The sequence below is a fragment of the Chironomus tepperi genome, unplaced genomic scaffold (genome assembly GCF_022539635.2).
Source record: "Chironomus tepperi strain 1889 unplaced genomic scaffold, CSIRO-AGI_Ctep_v1 contig_414, whole genome shotgun sequence".
Taxonomy (NCBI): Eukaryota; Metazoa; Arthropoda; class Insecta; order Diptera; family Chironomidae; genus Chironomus; species Chironomus tepperi.
In genome coordinates this window covers 277786-297944 of record NW_027226536.1, presented here as the reverse complement: position 1 = coordinate 297944, position 20159 = coordinate 277786, and the positions used below count along the sequence as shown (strand labels likewise).

The 20159-nt window shown below is 31.6% G+C and overlaps 5 protein-coding genes across 5 annotated transcripts; 2 read left to right on the top strand and 3 right to left on the bottom strand.

Annotated features, from left to right (window-relative positions):
- Positions 1 to 2082: 2082 nt before the first annotated feature.
- LOC139097138 (JNK1/MAPK8-associated membrane protein) lies at positions 2083 to 3470 on the bottom strand. Its single transcript, XM_070648912.1, has 4 exons — positions 3166 to 3470; positions 2955 to 3105; positions 2374 to 2749; positions 2083 to 2315 (listed from the first exon to the last, which is right to left on the bottom strand). The coding sequence occupies exons 1-4, from the start codon at positions 3399 to 3401 to the stop codon at positions 2188 to 2190; spliced, it is 891 nt and encodes a 296-aa protein (XP_070505013.1). The 5' UTR covers positions 3402 to 3470; the 3' UTR covers positions 2083 to 2187.
- Positions 3471 to 3513: 43 nt separating this feature from the next.
- LOC139097140 (mitochondrial transcription rescue factor 1) lies at positions 3514 to 4508 on the bottom strand. The gene is made up of 3 exons (XM_070648914.1): positions 4246 to 4508; positions 3985 to 4185; positions 3514 to 3749 (listed from the first exon to the last, which is right to left on the bottom strand). Exons 1-3 carry the CDS (start codon positions 4462 to 4464, stop codon positions 3567 to 3569), a joined length of 603 nt encoding a protein of 200 aa, XP_070505015.1. The 5' UTR covers positions 4465 to 4508; the 3' UTR covers positions 3514 to 3566.
- Positions 4509 to 4737: 229 nt separating this feature from the next.
- ppan (Brix domain-containing protein peter pan) lies at positions 4738 to 6334 on the top strand. Its single transcript, XM_070648876.1, has 2 exons — positions 4738 to 4863; positions 4926 to 6334. Exons 1-2 carry the CDS (start codon positions 4814 to 4816, stop codon positions 6238 to 6240), a joined length of 1365 nt encoding a protein of 454 aa, XP_070504977.1. The 5' UTR covers positions 4738 to 4813; the 3' UTR covers positions 6241 to 6334.
- Positions 6335 to 7058: 724 nt separating this feature from the next.
- On the top strand, positions 7059 to 13100 carry LOC139097118 (thioester-containing protein 1 allele R1-like). The gene is made up of 10 exons (XM_070648886.1): positions 7059 to 7155; positions 7292 to 7373; positions 7429 to 7502; positions 7564 to 8363; positions 8565 to 9652; positions 9936 to 10200; positions 10257 to 11239; positions 11363 to 12512; positions 12579 to 12738; positions 12798 to 13100. The coding sequence occupies exons 3-10, from the start codon at positions 7460 to 7462 to the stop codon at positions 12842 to 12844; spliced, it is 4536 nt and encodes a 1511-aa protein (XP_070504987.1). The 5' UTR covers positions 7059 to 7155; positions 7292 to 7373; positions 7429 to 7459; the 3' UTR covers positions 12845 to 13100.
- Positions 13101 to 15516: 2416 nt separating this feature from the next.
- On the bottom strand, positions 15517 to 17273 carry LOC139097107 (uncharacterized). Its single transcript, XM_070648875.1, has 3 exons — positions 17185 to 17273; positions 16212 to 16319; positions 15517 to 16148 (listed from the first exon to the last, which is right to left on the bottom strand). Exons 1-3 carry the CDS (start codon positions 17188 to 17190, stop codon positions 15822 to 15824), a joined length of 441 nt encoding a protein of 146 aa, XP_070504976.1. The 5' UTR covers positions 17191 to 17273; the 3' UTR covers positions 15517 to 15821.
- Positions 17274 to 20159: the final 2886 nt, after the last annotated feature.

The window sequence follows — 20159 nt, the reverse complement described above, 5'->3', positions numbered from 1 at the left end:
TAGAATTTTCATTGCTGTCAGTTATTTGTTAGAAAGTATGTGAGACAAGAAGGATATACGCAACAAAAGTACGTGTACGATCATCGTATAAATACCCATGAGAGTAGTTCAATAAAAAAAGAGCTCAAAAAACAACATTTAAGTAGGCCTCAATGCTGGCCTGAGATCGAAAAAAAAAAGAATATAAAAAAACATGTCTATCACTACCACCGGAAAATTCAAACCCCCTGTGAAGCGAAAAGTGTTGTTCTCAGCACATGAGTTACATATGTATTATTTGGCATTACTATAGCTATTGTGTATAATGGACACATTTCATCTGACAGTTTTCCTTCTACCATTTTATTAGCTGTGTTTTTAGAGATGGATGGGATGGTATGGATGCAGTTTGGGATTGACGACTGGGTGTGGTGATGAATTGAGTAATGGGAATGGTATTTGGATGCTGTGTAATAAAGTTAAGGATAATTAGGGATCTTCAAGGAAGGTAGTAAAGACGTATTCCTCGAATAGTATACGAAAATACGTATACTTCAAAAAGTACACTTCAAATTTTATACGAATAGACGTATGATTCCAAAAAGTATACGAAAATACGTATACTTCAAAAAGTATGCGTAACAAAGTATACTCGAGAAAGTATACGAAAAAGACGTATACTTCAAAAAGTATACGAAAAAGAGTATACGAAAGGACGTACACTTCAAAAAGTATACGCAAATACGTATACTTTAAAAAGTATACTAAATTTCCTATAGTATATCCAAGTATACTAAATAAAATCCAGAATCATAATTCCATTTGGATCTCCAGCACCCCTCCAAATGCTTCCCATACCCAAACTTCAATTACTTATCTAATTTGTTCTTCACTTCCATTCAAACTTTTTTTCTTACGTTCATTTCAAAAATCGAAAACAAAACAACAACGAAATTCTTGCTGGCTAATATGCGATCCATCTTTGTCACTTTTTGAAAGTACAATACTTGATGATATTTTTTTTTTTTCGTAGGTGTCCGCTAACAAACAGATGGAACGAGTCTACTAAATTGACTTTATTTCTTCTTTTACTCTTTTTTTTTACATTAAGACGAGAAGCATGAATTGTGTTGAGAATTTCTTTATTTTTTTTCCATCGATATATTCCATTTAAAGCTTTATTGATAACTTCATTTTTATTGAAAAGTCATTGTATTCAAAAAAATTTCTTCTTAATTTTTCTGTTTGTTTAGTTACTTGGAATATAATGGAATAATGTAAAGTCAACTTAGCATGTGAAATTATTTCGTAGAATTTTTGACAGTTTTAGACAGTTTTTTATTTGTGTCGATTGGATAATGAAGATATACATGTGATGATACAAACATGAAGTAGGAATTCGAATCGTATTGAAATTCTGTGAGAATTAAGTGGCATGCTCTCCACAACAACAGTCGTCTTGGACAACAGTTGCGTGTAACATAAATGTTTCTTTCCGGACAAAAGTTCCCTTCAATTCATAAATGTTCTCTTTACAACAGTTGTACGCTACATGAAATTGTTTTCTTGCCAATCGTTGTGCAACATTTAAAAATCTCGGACAACAAATGCATGACACATTTTCCGAGCAAAAGTTGTGTGTGACACAATTTTTGATTGACAACAGTTACATAAAACAGTTATTCTCTGCATGACAGTTGCGTTTCACATAAAAACGTTTCCTAACACAACAGTTGCGCACCACATAAAAATCATTTTCTTGCGCAACAGTTAAAATTTTTCTTAAGAGTTGCTTGTCACACAAAAATTATTCTTCACATGTGGACAGCAGTTGCGCTCTGATAAAATTTCCAGAGTAACAGTTGCGTGCCACATTTTTTCTGGAACAACAGTCACAAACAATAAATGATTGTTCTCTGCGCAAAAATTGTGAGTCACACATAAAATACAATATTTTCCTTAAAACCGTGAAAAAAGCTGTGTGCATTGCAACAGTTACGCTGCATAAACAAATGATTCACCGAACAACAGTTGCATACAACATAAAAACTATTGTCCGCACAACAGTTGAATAAACAAAAAAGTTCTCAAATTTCAATAAAATACACAGATCAATATTTTATTTCATTTCCTTAGTCACTATTTAATAATCACAAAATAATTAAAATTTAATTAATTTTTAGCACTTCTAGTCTAGTCAAATAAATATCAGTAATTCTCAGGATTAGTGAATTTGGCAGTAATGATGTAAAAAACTGATGGAACTGGTGCGAGTAATAACAAATAATACTTTTTAATGGACACAATTCCAAATGAGAATAACAGCCAGTTTCCAACTGAAAATAATAAATTAATTAACTGTCAAGAAATGCGTAATTGACGTATTTAACTTACCAATAATTATAACATTTCGAATACTTGTTAATGAGCTTATCAGCAATTGCTTCGTGTCTTGATCTTGCTTCATTGCAAAATGTCCTGCGTTGACTGCACAGCTGATGATAATCGAGATATAAGGGAATGAGAAATAAATGAAGCCTCCAGCGACTGCATAGATCAATGCTAATAATGGAAAGGCATACAATCCATAGTAAACAGCTAGCGACGCTCTTTCCACTTTATTCTTGCAGTACCTTTCATTCAAAATTGGACGAAATAGGAGCATGAAGAAGACACATGAAGCATAAAATATGAGAACTAATGTTTGTAGAGGATATACGCGTTCCTGTGTGCATATTAGAGTTTTCTCATATCCTGGCGATGGATTGAACTGTAATGAGAAGGAATATGTTGCGGATTAGACAGTGTTTTGTTGCTTGCTGTATCTTAAATTAGAGTATCTACTGGATCTTCTGTTTGTGATTTATTTTCCATCAATTCAAGTATTTTGTCATTCTAGTGGATCACTTAGCTCTCTACAACTAGCATAGAACGTCCACTGTGCCTTTATATCAATAAATTCTCATAATACTCACAAAATATGTATAAAAGTCACTTATACTGCTAACACCACAGGAATGAATCTCAAATGAGAATTTTGGATCAGTCAATAGCACAGACAGCAATGCTGACAGGCCAACTTCAACAACAGCACAAAGATACAGTAGAAAAATTTCTTTTGAAAATCTGAAACAAAATTATTGATTTAATTACGTTAACCTGACTGGATTTAATCAAATGACTTACTTTTTAGGTGTTTTAGTTGTGTAATCGATAAGAAACAGGTGAATTAGGAACGGTACAATGATATTAAATGCAAGAAATAAAAGATCATAAAGTTCTAATTTTTCATCGCACTTTACACAAATATATTTCTCATTTCTCTTCCATCCACGATCGCAGGATCCACAGTCACTAAATGTATCGTTCGGTAATGGCATCCTACCGCAATAATATCCAGGACATTTTGTGTCAAAGTCCATTTTTAGTGATTTTTTAAAAATTTTATTTTTTACTCCTTCCGATTTTCTGAAAATTGTTTGCTTTGTTTTTGTTTGACCGAATGTCAATAAAAATTCAAAAAAATTTCAACCGTTAACTTTAAAATAAAAATTTATTAACTCAGTCTAAGTTCATTGCACTAATAATTATTGATGGTGCTTAAATTCCTCTTTCTCTACAGTTAGCGACTTGAATCTTTTGACTGTCAGGTAGATGAATTCCTCGCCGTCAGTTGCAACTGCTAGAATCTCCAGTCTACCAATTACATAGTGTTCTGGATTTGTTGGACTCTCGCCTTTGATGATATCTAGGATGTCTCCTTCATTGCACTGGAAATAGATAATCAATTAGGATGTAGATGATACAAGGCTTTGTAGCTGGTGGATGTAAAGTGGACAAAGGCTTCAAATTGCAAGATCCAGAGAAACATCCAGTGAATCATGAAATGATCTTAAAATAAGAACTAACTCAAACTTCATGTTACAGACATGATCTTTAGCCTGATCATAATGATAATCCACAGAACATCCACAGCTAAGTCACTCAAACATCACATAAACTCACATGAACACTTTTCTTCGATAATTTCTTCCCGTTAAGTCGAATTTTTCCTTCATAGAAGGAAGCTTCAATTTTGTTTCGAGCTATTCCAAGTGCTACTTTGAGCAGCAGATCAGCACGTAAGGATTGCACCTTTATTTTAGCTATTTTCTGCTTATCAACATCATCGTCAAATTCGCTTAATTCATCATCGGAATCTACTTCCTAAAATGTAAATCACTTGTTAATTATAGTATGATCATGTTACATAACTTGCTTACTTACTGAAGACTGTTTTGTTGATCCTTTCTTATCATATTTGTACCTTTTCTGTTCACAGATTAAGTTGATCGAGTTTGTACCATTTTTACAGGCAGTTAAGCTGTTGTGTTGGTTAGTTAAACTAATAAAGCTTCTCCTTAATGTATTGGATGTTATACTGGATGATCGGAGGATGTTACTGAGATAAACCGGGTTTAATCTTGAAATATTCTTGAAAGCCATTTCTAGGACAAATGGAAATAATAGCGCAATTTTCTGGGTTTAAAATTTGAACAACCGTTATGCTATTTCGATAACGGAGATAGCTGGTAACATAGAAATGATAAAAACTGGAAGGAATTTCATTTAAAATCATCTCGAGAATTTTGAGCATTAAAGGATATTCCTATTGTCCGAAAATTTCCAATGTTTTCCTTGCCGGCCACATCTGAGAGGGGTCTAGAACTTTTGAAATAATTGAACTAAAATTAACAGTAATTTGAAATTTAAAATCAAAGTAACCTTAAAAAATTCATAAAAACACAAAATAAAAACAAGGAACAAAAAAGTTGAATTTAATTAAATTAACACGATGAAGACGAAAAAAGGAAAGAAGAAAGGACCACAAAAGACACCTAAAACGTAAATATATCAAATGTTGCATTGAATAATCAACAAAATCATTAAAATGACTAATTTTTTAGATTTGATGAGCCACTGGATCTTAAAAATGCTCCCCACACGTTTGTTATTCATCGTGGATTATCATCTCCCTATTTAGTCTATTTATCCAGAGATTTCAGAAAAGTAATGGAACCATTTACTGCTATCAATCTACAAGAAAAGAAAACTAACAAGATTAAGGATTTCGTGAGTTTATCAGGCATTTTTCATGTTTCCCATATGTGTATATTCACAAGATCCGAAAAGAGCTTATCGATGAAGATATCAAGAATGCCACAAGGTCCAACATTGTCATTCAAAGTGCATTCATTCATTTTAGCTAAGGATGTTGTGTCGTCATTAAAGAAACAATTTGTAGAAGAATCGTCGTTCCAACATGCTCCTTTAGTCATCCTCAATAACTTTACAGACGAAGGAAATCACACAAAATTGATGGCACAGACCTTCCAAAACATGTTTCCACCATTGAATATCACGACAATTAAGCTGTCAACAATTAAGAGATGTGTATTATTTTCATATAATCCAGCAACAAAGCTTGTTGAAATGAGACATTATGCCATTACTGTAGTTCCAACTGGAGTTAATCGAGCAATTAAGAAAATAGCTATGAAGAAAATTCCAGACATGAATAAATTTGAAGATATATCAGATTTCGTCCTTAAAAGTCAAATGTTATCGGAATCAGAATTTGAAGACGAGGAATCAAATGTAACATTAAGTCAGTCATTAAAGAAAGGAAATGTTGAGGCAGGACAGTCTGGAATACGTTTAAGGGAATTAGGTCCAAGAATTACATTTGAATTGTACAAAATTGAGGCAGATTTAATGACCGGTGAAGTTTTGTATCACAATGAGATTGTCAAGTCTGTGGATGAGATTCTTAAGATGAGGAAGCGACGTGCTGACAAAAAGATATTGAAAGAGAAGCGTAAGAAGGCACAGGAAGAGAATAAATCAAAGAAAGATAAGTTAAAGGATGAACATAAGATAAAAACTGGAAATAAGCAGTTTACAATCACCGAAAGTGACAAACGGCTTTTGAAGGATGCAGAAGAAGCTATTGATGATGTGCCGGAAGATGATACTGAATATTATAAGGATGAAATTGGCGAGGAACCAGAAAAGGAGCTCTTTGAAAATGCTATTAAATCTGGTGGACGTAAGAGACCTCACATACCCAAATTCAAAACTAAATCATTTAAGAAAATGCGAACGGAACCTAAAGACAACAGTCAAAAAAATAATAAAGAAAGAGGACATTCAAGAAATAATAAGGAAAGAGGAAATACAAAGTTTAATAAGAACAGGAAACCATCAAACAAAAGGAAGTAAGCATGAGCACATAATATCAATGAAATCTCATTCTTCCTGCATTGAATTAATGTATCTAAAAATTTTATATTTTTTAGGAATTGAATAAATTTTAAATATGAAAAAATAAAGCAGCATTAAGGGTCGTATGCTTATTTTGTGCCACAAACATTAAAATAGAACCAAAATAAGTGAACGACTTTTAAGGCTTGGAATTATTGTACTGTAGTTTGGTCTCTTAAAATTGAAATTATTATTCATGAAATACATAAAAGTGGGGCAAACAAGTCCATGAATTTCAGGATCATGGTGGCTCTCGGGTATCTGATCACTGTATAGTAATAAGACTTGAGTGTGAGAACACTGTTGGATTAAACATGGACGTTTTTGGCTCTACCTAGTTAAAGATGGCATTGACAGATGGTCGAATTAGTAATGGACTCGGGACATAATTGACGACAGTCACGAGGGCTACAAATGTGTCCTTTTCAGTGCATTTTTATTATAATATTATTTTGCTAAAAATTATGAATTGATCTGTTATTGAAGATCATAAATCTTTAATAACATTTTGGTTCCAAAAAAAATTGCACAAACGGCCGCATTGGCGGTGTAGAAAAACTAGGACATGTAGCTATGCAGAGTTGGGAATATCAATATGACAAATAATTAAAAAAATTCTGCTATCGCATCAAAAATAACAAATTGTTATCAAATCATATATTTTTAAGAAAATAAATGTATTTCAATCAGGATTTCAATTTTTTATTATTTTGTGGTATCTTTGAAATTTTTATAAGCGCTTATCCTAAGCAATTTTTATTATTTTGTGGTATCTTTGAAATTTTTATAAGCAATATTATTGCTTATCCTGAAGTATTACATTTAATTATTTTTAAAAGTTTTGTTTGAACTTAATTCTTTCTTGTTTTTTTGGTAAGTTTTGCTTTTGAAAAATTCTTGAGTCAGCAAAAATACATTAGAACTTGCAAGCAACTAGTTATAATGTATTTTTGTTCACTCGGGATCATCTATCACTGATCTATATTAATAACTTTATTTTACATTTTAGATTAGGAAAAATGCGGCATTGCTACTGTTGCACAAGGACTAATCTATGGAGGAAACTTTGCAGCGCATGGAAGTTTTCCATGGTAAAATTATTTAAAATGTCTTAAAAGCACACTATTTAATATACTTTTTCATCAGGGCTGCGGTGCTATTTCAAAACGGATTTATAATGTGTGGAGGAACAATCTTGACTAATGATTTGGTATTAACAGGTAACTTCCATATAATGTCATAAATTTTTTAGGTTATAAATGTTTATATAACTTTTTGTAGCTGCTCACTGCGTGAATGGCAAGGAAAATATCAACAACTTCTCTGCTGAAGAATTATCTGTTGCTTTAGGTGCTCACAATTTAGGTATCCCAAACGAAAATGGAAGAATTTTCGCTAACGTTTCGAAAACTGTTATTCATCAAGATTGGAATATCACTGTTCAGAATCATGATGCAGATATTGCAATGTTGACTTTAGTTCAATATGTTGAATTCAGTTTATACATCAAACCAATTTGTCTGATACCTCCCAAATCAAATATACTCGATATTAACGTTGGTACTGTTGTAGGACATGGAAAAAGTGAAAATCCTGAATTTGAAAATACTCTAAAATATATTAAAATTCTATTAATCATTAACGAAGACTGCATGCTCTCAAATGTAGAATTGGCCAGTATATCAAGTAAACGTACATTTTGTGCAGGTATAGGTAATAATTCTGGAATCTGTACGGGTGATAGTGGAAATGGACTATTCGTAATGTACGAAAATACTTACTATCTTCGAGGAATTGCATCATCATCTCTTTTAAATAATTTAGTTTGTGATGTCAACAATTATGCCATATACACAAGAGTTGATTTATTTTATGAATGGATTCAAAATCAAATTCAAAACAGGGAGCAGCTCATGCTAATTGGTTCGCATTTTATTACTCCTGGTACAAATTATACAGCCGTTCTCTACGCAAAAAACTTTGATCCAGATTCGTCAGTAACTATTTCATTACACTCATCATGTTATAATGAGTCCAAAAACTTCAGGACTGATATTTTAAATGAAAAAGTTAATTTTATGGTAAATTAGAATGTTCGGCGAGTATGTGGAGATCGGCGCATATTGTTGTGTACTATGCGCACATCATAAGCTACATGATATCGAAAAAGGGTTGAGTTAGAGTCCAAAGTGCACATATAGTTTGCGCCGGCCAGCATTCTTGCATATACCGAAGCATAAAGTTATTCCGATTCCTAATAATTTATAATTCTTATTCCATAGGTTCCATACTGTTTAGCGGACAAATATGAACTAAAAATTGTCTTTAATAATGCAAACAACTCTATAACAAAGGAACAATCAGTACAGCTTATCAACATTTCTCAACGTCCACTGATTTTCATCAATGTCAATAAACCAGCATACAAACCTGAAGATCAAATCAAATTTCAAGTTTTTGTGCTAAATCAAAAGTTAATTCCATTTCCAAGTCCACAGATCTTTAAAATTGATATAGAAATAATTGATTCTGGCAATGAAACTGTTAAGCAGTATAATAATGTTGCATTGTCAGAAAATGGACATTTTAGCAACAAATTTACATTATCTGAAAACCCAATATTTGGAATTTGGAAGATTCAAGCAAAAGTTAATGACAAAGTCAGATCAAAAAGCTTTAAAGTTCATGATTATAACAAGAATATTATTCAGTTTGACGTAATAATGGATAGGGAAGTTTTATTTAATGACAAATCTATTGTCATGAATATCAATGCAAAACATCCAACAAAGATCAATTTTAGAGGAAATTTGATGATTACAGTCGATGCATATTCAATGAACAGCAACAAAACTATAATTCAACAAAAGAAATTTCATTCAATTTTAAGACATTTGCATGAATTTAGAATAATTGAAGATCTTGGCATTTCTACTTCCGATTTAGATTGTCGTGTTAAGTTCAACATTGTAATTGAGGACAAATCAACAAAATTAAGTTCGTCAAAGGATGCTGAAGTGATTTTAAGAGAGAATCAAATTAAAAGATTGTTTTTAAAGCGACAAAAATATTTCAGACCAGGTCTAGAATTTACAGCTACAGCTGAAGTTAAAACATCTGACGATCAGCCTTATAATTCAATCAGCTCCATGGAAGTAATGATTAAATATTATAAAAAATCTTTCATGACACACGCTGCGAATGAAACATTGGATATTACTAATGGTGAAAGTTTAATCAGCATGGCTCCTTTGGCTGACACAACAAAAATTGAAATTCAACTGAAATTAAAGGAATTATATTTGACGGAATATATTGAAGCACAACTAAAGTCTCGTGAATATATTGCAGTTAAATTGATGAATGTTATGTGAGTATATGTAGTGGACTTCGGCATTTCGTACGTCTACTGATTGCAGAGGTCCTACTTAACTCAATAAACAATCATTAGACGCGAATTGCTCTATCGCAGCTGAATCTCAATGATCTGATTTTTTTTCAAAAAAATTATTTTTCGTTAAATTTTCTTAGTAACGTAAATTTTTATTTTAAAATGAAATGTTCGAATTTTTCGATCTAATGTCGAAAAACTCGAATTTGAGACGGACACACTCTGATCTGAATAACTAACTATATTATTTTTCTACATCTAGGAATAGCACTGTAATTGGATATAACATCTCAGTAGAATCAACATCAAAATTCAATGCACTCAATGCTGTTGTTGTTGGACCTAATGGTATTGTTTACACAAAAAATTGCAAAAGAGCAACAGGAAAGAGCTATTATGAATTTTTAATCGAATTCAGTGAAGAAATGAGGCCTAAGTCGACGCTAATTGTTTACGATTTTACTTTAGATGGTAAAATAATTTACGATATGGTTGAATTGGACATCAACTTTTACATGCCTAATTTTGTATGAATTTTGTAAAGTTTAAATCTATAAAATTGATAACATATTATTAATTTTAGCTTAATATCAGGACAGTAGATCCAGAATATCTTGATAAACCTGTAAATATCCTTATTGACACAGAAAAGGGATCCAAAGTCTTTTTATCAGCAACAGAAAAAACCTCGGCACCAGCATATGGATTATCAAAAGACGAAATTTACAGAGAAGTTTTAAGCTCCGAAAATCTCAAATTTCACAAAACATCTTTTGACGAATTAGATGCTTTAAAGTTATTCATTCTCAAACCGCTGAGATCGATTAATACAAATTACAACTTTTCATTTGATGATGAATTTAAGGAAGTGCAATATGAGTCCTTAAATGATTTAGATTCATACTTTCCAGACATTTGGTTTGAAGATGAGTTTTCATTTGAAGATGACGGAATTAAGACATTGGAAAAGCATATTCAATCTCAAAATTCTTGGCAGATTCATGGAATTTCTGTGCATCCAACAAAAGGGTTTGCAGTCACATCACATCCATTCAAAATTTCTCCTCCAAAAACTCATTCAATAGAGGTTACAGCACCTTCAATGATCTGTGAGGATGAAATTTTCGAATTTGAATACAACATCACAAATTTAGTAGCTAGAGAAACTAATTTAACAGTGATAGTTGAAATAGTAAATGGTGATTTAGTAGTTATGGATGGAAATAGCTTTATAAATCAAAGTTCAAAATATTCTTATGAATTGATGCTTTCGGAAAACAAAATTTTATCGCAAACTAAAATTTTCATTCGTTCTCATATGAAAGATGCAGTTAGAGTAACTATTGAAGCATTATCAAATGATTATATTGCAAAAATTGAGAAAGTTGTCAAGGTAAAATCAAATCAAATAGATAAAACATATTCTGATTCTTTCTTTTTTGAAATCGTTGATAATGTATTCCACAAACATGTAAAAATTGAATCAGCATCATATGAGTCTAGTTTTGACCTTATAACTTATGGAAACCTTTTGGATCCTATGATTGGAAGATTTGAAGAAATATAGTAAGTCATCTTGCGGTTTTAACGATATTATCTGACTTTTGCCTTAACTATCCTTAATATTTAAAATAGAATACTTAATTTACTTACTAAATTTACAATTTTTATTGTTCATTTCATGACAAGTCCGCCATTTGATTATGATGAACTTAAAGTTGACATGCTTGCTGCATCGATTGTGTTTTACAAATTTCTATCGAAAATTAATCAACTTGAAACAGATCTAGGACAAAAAGTCACAAATGACCTTAAAAATTATAAACTTGAAACCGAAAGAATTCTTCAAAAAGAAATCAAACAAAACAGCTCATCAAACATCAGATTAATCTCATATGCAGCACAAGTTATCATCGACTCCAAAGAATTTCTTGAGATTAATGAAGAACTTTTGAAAACAGCTGCAAATTTCATGATGAAATTTCAAAATGATGATGGAAGTTTTCCATATGACAAATCGTCTAGCTATCGGATTGATATGGGAACTAGAAATGCTCAAGTGCAGATACAAACGACTTTTATCATTTTGCCATTCCTAAAGGATCTCAATTTACGGACGATTCATCGTGATAAAATAGCAAAAACATTAAATTATTTTAGATCTTTGGAATCAAAGAATTTAAAAAATGACTATGAAAAAGTTCTGATTGCACAAGTCTATTCATTGTATGGTGACAACGAAACGTCAAATCGATTTTTAAAAAATATAAACAGCTCGTATAAAATTGCAACTTTAAAAAAATTAAAGTCATTTCTCGTTGAAACAGTCTCGGCTATTATTATCACAAAATTACGTCTAAATAAAGATCCTGTCGAAGAAATAAAATGGCTGATTAGTCAACGACAAAGGAATGGCGAATTTTATTCTCCATACAGTTCAGTTTTGGCACTACAAGCACTTTATGAGTTTTTAAAGTTTAAAAATTTCCCATCATCAAAGTTTAAGATTCGAATTAATACTGAAAGAATTAAGAATATAATACATAATAATCTTGACAAAACGCATATCCAAGTACATAATAAGGATTTCGATTTTTATGCAATTGACCAAGGAATGTCTTATGCATCAGTTGAACATAAGACATCTAATAATATTCACCGGATGTATTTTGATGTAAAACATAATTTGACAAAATTTGAGGATGGATCATATAATATTCAAATTGATGTAAATATAATTGGATCCAGATTATTTTATTTTAGGACCGTAAATTTTTTGATTGTTGAGGTAAAAATTCCAAGTGGATATAAATTTGATAAAATTTCAGGTCATAGCAAGGTAAATATAACAAGTCAAGCCGTATATCTTCATAAAATTAAAACCTTTTTTTTTAACAAATTTCAGTTTAAATTTGAGTATCAAGAAGAAAGAAACCTACTAATAATTTATGAGAAAAATATCAAATGCGAGGAAGACATCAGGTTCGACATTCAAATTGTAAAATTTTATACAGTTTACAACTTAGCGCCTTCGACAATTACCGTTTATGATTACTATAGGCAAAGTAAGTACTTATTTTTCTTTATAGTCAAATAATTTGGCAATTTTTTTTTTTTTTTGTAGATTTAAAAAACAGTTTTACTTACGTCATACTAAATAAACCTCAATAAGGGTCATAGTGGGAAGATTTTAATGTAATGATTATTCGGATTTCTATGGAGATTCCTAAATTAATGTTAAACTGATGATATTAAGTGGTCTATAATCTACCCAAGTCGGTCGAGCAAAACTCAGCCCGGCTCGTAAAGTAATCTATTAATTTTCCCAAGTCGAGCGAGCGAAGCTATAATGAGAGAATATCGCTAGTAAATAACAAAAACTTTGGATGTAAAAAATGTACTATCTTAATTGAATGATTAAATATAACTGAATATAAATATAGTATAAAGAGAGAGTGGAGCAATATTAATGAATTTTATTCACATTTACCACCCGTAATGATAATTCTACATTTGTTAAATGTTCTTAAATGTGTAATTTTCTTATAAAATATATATTATTTAATATTACCTGAAGTGATCAGTATAGAACAAAAAAAAATACACTGGTTATATTTTGAAATCAAAAAAATGTACTTACAGTTTCCGAATTTATCAAAAATATTAATTTTACGAAGAAAAGTGAAAGGAACGGTCTTAAAACTTAACATTTTTTTAAATATTAAAAACGGAAATAAACTAATTTTTTTTTCAAAAAAAACGGTTGCTTTTCAGAAAGCTTGTACACTCTAAGTTTATGTATTTTTGAGGTATTTTTTATTTAGAGAAATATATTTATGATTCATTTCTGTGTTTTCATGAAATTGTCAACAGTAATAACTGAAATTTTAGAAAAACAACATCACGCGACACAACAATTTTTCGAAGATTCACATTTGCAAATCGAGCTTATATGATAAGCAGAAACTCCGATTCAGAGTAAAATTAGCATTTATTGATTGCTTTATCCCGGTTATCTCTTGCCATACCTGACTCAGTAAGCATCGTTCTACATGCCTCTACCAATGTCCTATTCTTTCTCTCAGATATACCATTTTGCTCCGGTGAGTAGGCTACAGTACACTGAAACCTTAACATATTTTTTAACAGTTCCAAATATTCAATGACTTTCGATTGTACTTCGCTCTTTGCTTTCAAATATACTGCACAAAATTTCGAATGAACATCCATTCATGGGATACGGATTACGAGAAATTTTCGCAAGTATATCATGCAAAGTTCTATGAGCAAGTTTTCGATGCCATTCATGTACACAGCATCTATCCACTCTGTTATTAATTAAATATGTCCCTCAGCTTTAGCCTTCACAATATACATATTGCCTTATTTCTCAGCAATTTGCAAAAGATCAAGACCTTTTCCGAGAAAAAATGCGGTTAAAATTAGTATTAAAACCCCTGCTGCAGAGTTTTGACACAGAGATCAAATAACTGTCAATGCATGGCATCAGAAGTACATCAGTCAGAAAAGCTTTTAATCCCTACACATATATTTTAATGAATATTACCCTTTTCCAATGTACTCGACCTTCTCACCATTAGCTACAGTTACATTTCCATGAAAATTTTTATCTAATAAAAAAATGACTTACTGTAGGTCATGTAAGACGAAGCTCCGGAGTCAATGTACCACAAAAGATTCTTAGGATCAAAATTCTGGTGCGCCTTCCTCTGAATTACCACCAAAAGCAAATATTTTTACCTCCAGAAACAAATACGCAATAAATCTATGTTAAATCATTAATTATGCTAAAATGAGTGAAGATATCCAAGATTTGCGCTTGAAATATGATTTTAGCAGTATCATTTAATATTTTGGAACATAAAACTCTTTCATTCATGCAGTAATTACAAAAACATAAACACACAAAGATTTAGTAGTGCAAAATACATCCAAAAATACATTCATTCCCCTATATAGCAATATAAACTTTTAAAAACAAATCATAGAAAGTAACTTAAAATTAATAGTTGCTATGATTTTTGAAACTTTGAGTATTGTATGAAAATTAAATAAATTTTTTGAAGCTTGGCCTACCCGCTGGAGCTTTACATCTCAACTATATGCCAAGCGAAGCTTGATGTTATTCCGCACGTAAAATATGACAATCGAAACATATGTAGACACAGTAACGTCAGACTATTTTAGACCAATCAAATGCTTTAATTCCCGGAACGATTATGAGTATGAAGTTGAAAAGGTTTCAATTATATGGATTTTTATTATATATTGGTGCTGTTATTGGCGTTATTATTTTAGCTTTTTATTGCAATTTTCGTAAAGGTCCTGATAATAATGATATTGATTCCAATATAGAACAAGGAGGTGTCGATACATGTTCTCCAAATTTAATATATATTATTATTGAACTCCTTTTTTTGAATTTGAGAATACTGATTGGTTAGAACAAGAAGTTTTTGATGGAAATAAAGAACAATTATAATTAACAATTATATTGATTGATAGTAGTTCATGAGCATGTTCATTTACATACGTTCAAATGTAATAGTTTGACCATCAATATCAATTGTATAATTCATTTTTCTTAGTTCATTCATACTTGCTGGGTCCATTTTAATCGTAAGACGATATTCATCATTATTTTGCTCGCAATCCATTATCACCCAGTGATTGGTTTCTATTCCACCTTGGAAAGATCGCAAAAATTTATCACATATAGCATTTTTTATCTCATCGTTACTCATGTTATCAATGTCCATTCTATATTTGATTGTGGTTTTGAAAGTTGGATGATCCACAAAATTTTGGAATTTTATATCTTTACCTTCAAAAACTTTTTGTTTTAACCAATCTAAATTAAAATTTGACGTGATTTTTATACTGCCTTTATCGGATACTATAGACCTTATTTGAACATTATATTTCTTAGCAATTTTATTGATTTTCTTAATATATGTTTTAGATTCTTTCTTATTAAAACTTTTATCGGGATATTCGTTTTTAATAATAAATCTTGTACATGTAGATTCTGAATTCGGAGAATGTGTATTGACATTTCCTTGTTCCATATTGGAATCAACATTATTATTACTTGACCTTTCATCATTATTACCTTTACAACACTTCTTTATATATTTAAAAGCGAAAAAACAAAAACACCAACAACAACAACACCAACAACAACAAGAAAACAAATACCACAAGGAGTAAAAATCCATATAATTGAACCTTTTTCAACTTGCTCTTGTACTTCACTGGAAAAATTACATATTTTTAACACTGACTCGTAATCGTCCTGGGAATCAAAACATTTGTTAGGTTTCAAATAATATGCATTATCTTCACATTCGGCTGTACATTCAAATTCTTTTCCCTCCAGATAATCCATTTGATCTTCATTTCCGTCATCAGGCGAGTAATAACGGAGTATAGGAAGGTTTGTTGCATCCTTACCCTAAAAAAAAAAAATCTTTTAGTAAGTAAAAGGACTATAGTCAAAATTCATAAATCCACTTACCATTACAGATAAACTGCTACTGTTTCGATTATCCTTTCCACATATGTTTCCCAAATCATCTTTTAATAATTTAAAATGATGACATATGTCTTTTGTTACACTGAGGACCTATAATGATAAAATTTAAAAACTATTAGGTGACATTATTTAAAGAAGGCAGTAAGTAGCAATACGATTAATGGAAACGACATTTTAATAAAAATAAAGGATTTTGGCAGCTCAACGTGCTTATTTTACTGTCAGATAGACTCTAGGATCTACTAACATCCTAGAGAATCTTGAATTGGACTCATCAAAGTATGACCATGTTTAACGGACGCCAATCATGCTACAGGGTGTATGAGAAAATTCTTACAGTCAACTTGGAACCCATGACTGCTTTGGACGATGACATGGTACAGAGTGTATTCGAGTAATATAGAAATACTTAGAGTCTTTGGGAGCTTCAGTTGGAAGGTGACCTATCTTCAGAGTTTTCAGGAGTAATATAGATGTACTTAGAGTATTCTACATTATGGCCCCTTTCCCCTGATACCCCCTTAAATTTCAGATTTACATGGCTTCCGTTCTTGTTTCAGCAAAGGAATTGGGTGTTTATAATAAAGAAGACGAAGATATCAGCTTTTTAGGGATGCTGATATAGTAAAGCGAATTAAAGTGAACAAGGTTGCGATGGGCTGTATATGTTATTAGACGACCTATGGAAACCACATTAATTAAGCTCTTCAAAATTGAATTTCTGGACGGTAAAAGAGCACTTGAACGACCAAAAAACTTTAATGAAGGCAACTGCCCTTATTCTTGGGAGATTTCACTGGAGTCTGCCAATAAATGGAGTCCAGACTCCTGTAGAGCCTTCACTTTGGAGCCTTGTCAACTCTGATTTGCTAAACCGCCTTTGCATGGAATCCACAAGCAAATTGCGACATAAAATTGAAATTAAAATTTTGCAAGTTATTTAATGCGTACAAACCTTCATCTTCGAATTTTAGCTATGGTGCTCGTCTGTTCGTCACTTCTTAATGTTCAAATAGAATATATTAAAATGTAATTCAATATATTTTAAAATATTTAAATTTTTTTAGAGCAGACTAAAAAGATGCGGCACATAAACTGTACAATTTGTACTGTTTTAAAATATTTAAAAAATTCGTTACATTGAAACTCACAAAAGTTTTTATAGGAAAATTTTAAGATCCAAAAAAAGCTTATCGATGAAGATTTGTTGAACGCCAGAAGATCCAAATTAATATTAATTTCAAAGGATAGAAAAATCAAATATTTTCCTTGCAATTTATTAACTATTGCGTAGATTCAGCCAAAAGTTACTTGATGAACCACACACCATACTAAATCTGAATCAGGAGTAAAAGATGAAGTGCGATTAAGAAACTTTTGATAATTCTTTCGCTCTTAATTAATTATCTTGTATTACAATATTCGAGTAACTTATTTGCATATGTTTAAGGGGACTATTTATGCTACACGGCACAGGAATTATTTAGTTGAATGTATTATTGATAATCCTAGGCAAACTTCTCATGTTTTTTTTTTGAATTTCCGCAATTTTACTATCATATATTTTAATGTTAAATTGTTGTGTATAAGAAGGGTAACTCTTAATCTAATCTAATCTTATATTATATTTATCAGTTTTATTAATATAGCAATTCAGTGTGAAGCATGGCTTTGCAGAGTTAAGGTGAACATTTATGTGTTGCATATCTATTTTGATTTTGGATATTGGCAGATCGTAGCCAGTCTTATAATTTCCTTCATGGTTGTTAGGGAGATTATGGATTGATCTCAATTGATCTCCAAGATCAGCGAATTAAGTAAGTATTTTAATTTTTGGTTCTATTGTTTTATCGAAAACTTTGAAGATTTTACGGTCTGTCAATTCAAAATACATATGTTTAAAATTCTGAACCACATGAATTCCATTGCCCATTTTGGTCATTCGGGTTACTCCTTATGTGTATCAGTCACAGCTCGAAGTCGATTCTTGTGCCAATTTACTAATTTGCTAAGGAATCAACCTATGTGCATGTTATTTCGGAGATGGGAGGTTGTAAACGTTACCGTTCCTATCCTGATCGTAAGGGTTCCAATCTACAGACAGGGTTTGGATAGGCTTTCAATCTATCCTTTTAAGTCATATATAAACCAGCACAGGACCTGGTCGCTAGAGCTGCATTTAGTGCTAACAGGGAATACCACAAGAAGGTTAATGAAGAAATTAAGGTTAATTTCCCTGAAGATTTCAAGAGAAAAAATAGAAGACAAGCTGATTCTAGAATAAAAGTATAAAAACTGAATTATTTAACATAATACATTTTCTTGTCAATGAATGATGTTTCGCTTAGTAGAATGTTTTTGTTGCTTCCGTTGCTTTATTGTTTAGACTGTGTACGGTCATGTGAAGTCGTAATGAATTGTGTATGCACTTGACATTTGGTCAGCTTTGGAGTCAGACATTCACTTCCTTTCTATATACAATTTGAGTCGACTTCGAGGTCTGGTATCAGTGTTTTTATAGTTAACTAGCAGGCAAAGAGCATGATTTAATGATACAGTAAGACCACTGCAATACCTAAAAGTAGAGTACGAAGTTGATATGGCTGAAGTCGACTCGACTCGACTTTGAAGCAGTTTGAAATGCACAGACATTTAGATGTATTTTATGTGAATCACAAGCTTTATCAATATGAATTCTTATTGGCTACTCAAAAGTTATAATACATGATGGAATTTTTCATTATTTCATCATAGTATGATTTTGTATAATAGAATATACAGCGCATTTGCCACAGTAGTCAGTAGTAAATGATTAACAGTTTAAATAAGTCTACTTAATTCTCACATTATTGATAAACTTGTGTATCAATCGATAATAATGTTTGAATTAGTCATCGTGCAAAATCAATATAATAAATTTTAATTTTATTGCGATAAATTTTTTATTACTTTAATACAAAACCAAATCCTTATATTAGATGCTTATCGGTATGATAACTGACTTCTTTAATACGCATATACTTTCCACATAATTTATTATACTCAAGCTGCAAAAAAAAAGTCAAAATATGTCTAATCCATAAGTTACCCGAGTGACACAAATGGAAGCAGCCTCCATGTGGAATCCGCCTTCACGTGGAAGCAGCCTCCATGTGGAATCCGCCTCCACGTGAAATCCGCCTCCATGTGGAATCCGCCTTCATGTGGAATCCGCCTTCACGTGGAAGCAGCCTACATGTGGAAGCCGCCAAATAGCGCACATAATGCTGCAAAGCTTTAAAAGCTCCGTGGCGAAGCATTCTTAATTTGTGTCGTCGTTCCGGTAAGTGTTTGAGTCACAAAGTCAAAGAAATATACATAATATCGAGTAAATTGTTTTAGATGGGCTAAACATGAATACAGACGCCCACAAGATGCCCCAGTATATATGGTAACAGTATTGGACTTTGTGGATGGAAAGAGTTCAAGAGGAATAACATCAATTTTCTGGATTGGATGTGTAGAAAAGGACGCAAAAGTTCTTAACATTTCGAACTGCCAGAAGTAATCGAAGGATATAACCAACTTTAGAAGCTCTCTTTGCGCGACAATGTACCCAAGTGCGCTTCAGTCAAGAAAGGAAGTGAGTAGGATAAATTATATAAATACATTATTCCTTAACAAGCAAAGAGCGTGCTTTCTAGTACATGCATGCTCTGTGGTACAAAAGCCCGAACGACACAAATGAAGAATGCTTCGTCACTGAGCTTTTAAAGCTCCACTAAACCTCTTTTTGTAATACCAAATGGAATTCGTCTATTTTTGGCAGCCATTTGGTATGAAACAGCTTTATACACTATATAGGCTATATTGAGAATTTTAATGAAATTAAATATTTTTATTGTCTGTACTGGATATAGATTATATTGAGAATGAATCGTCATTCCCTTA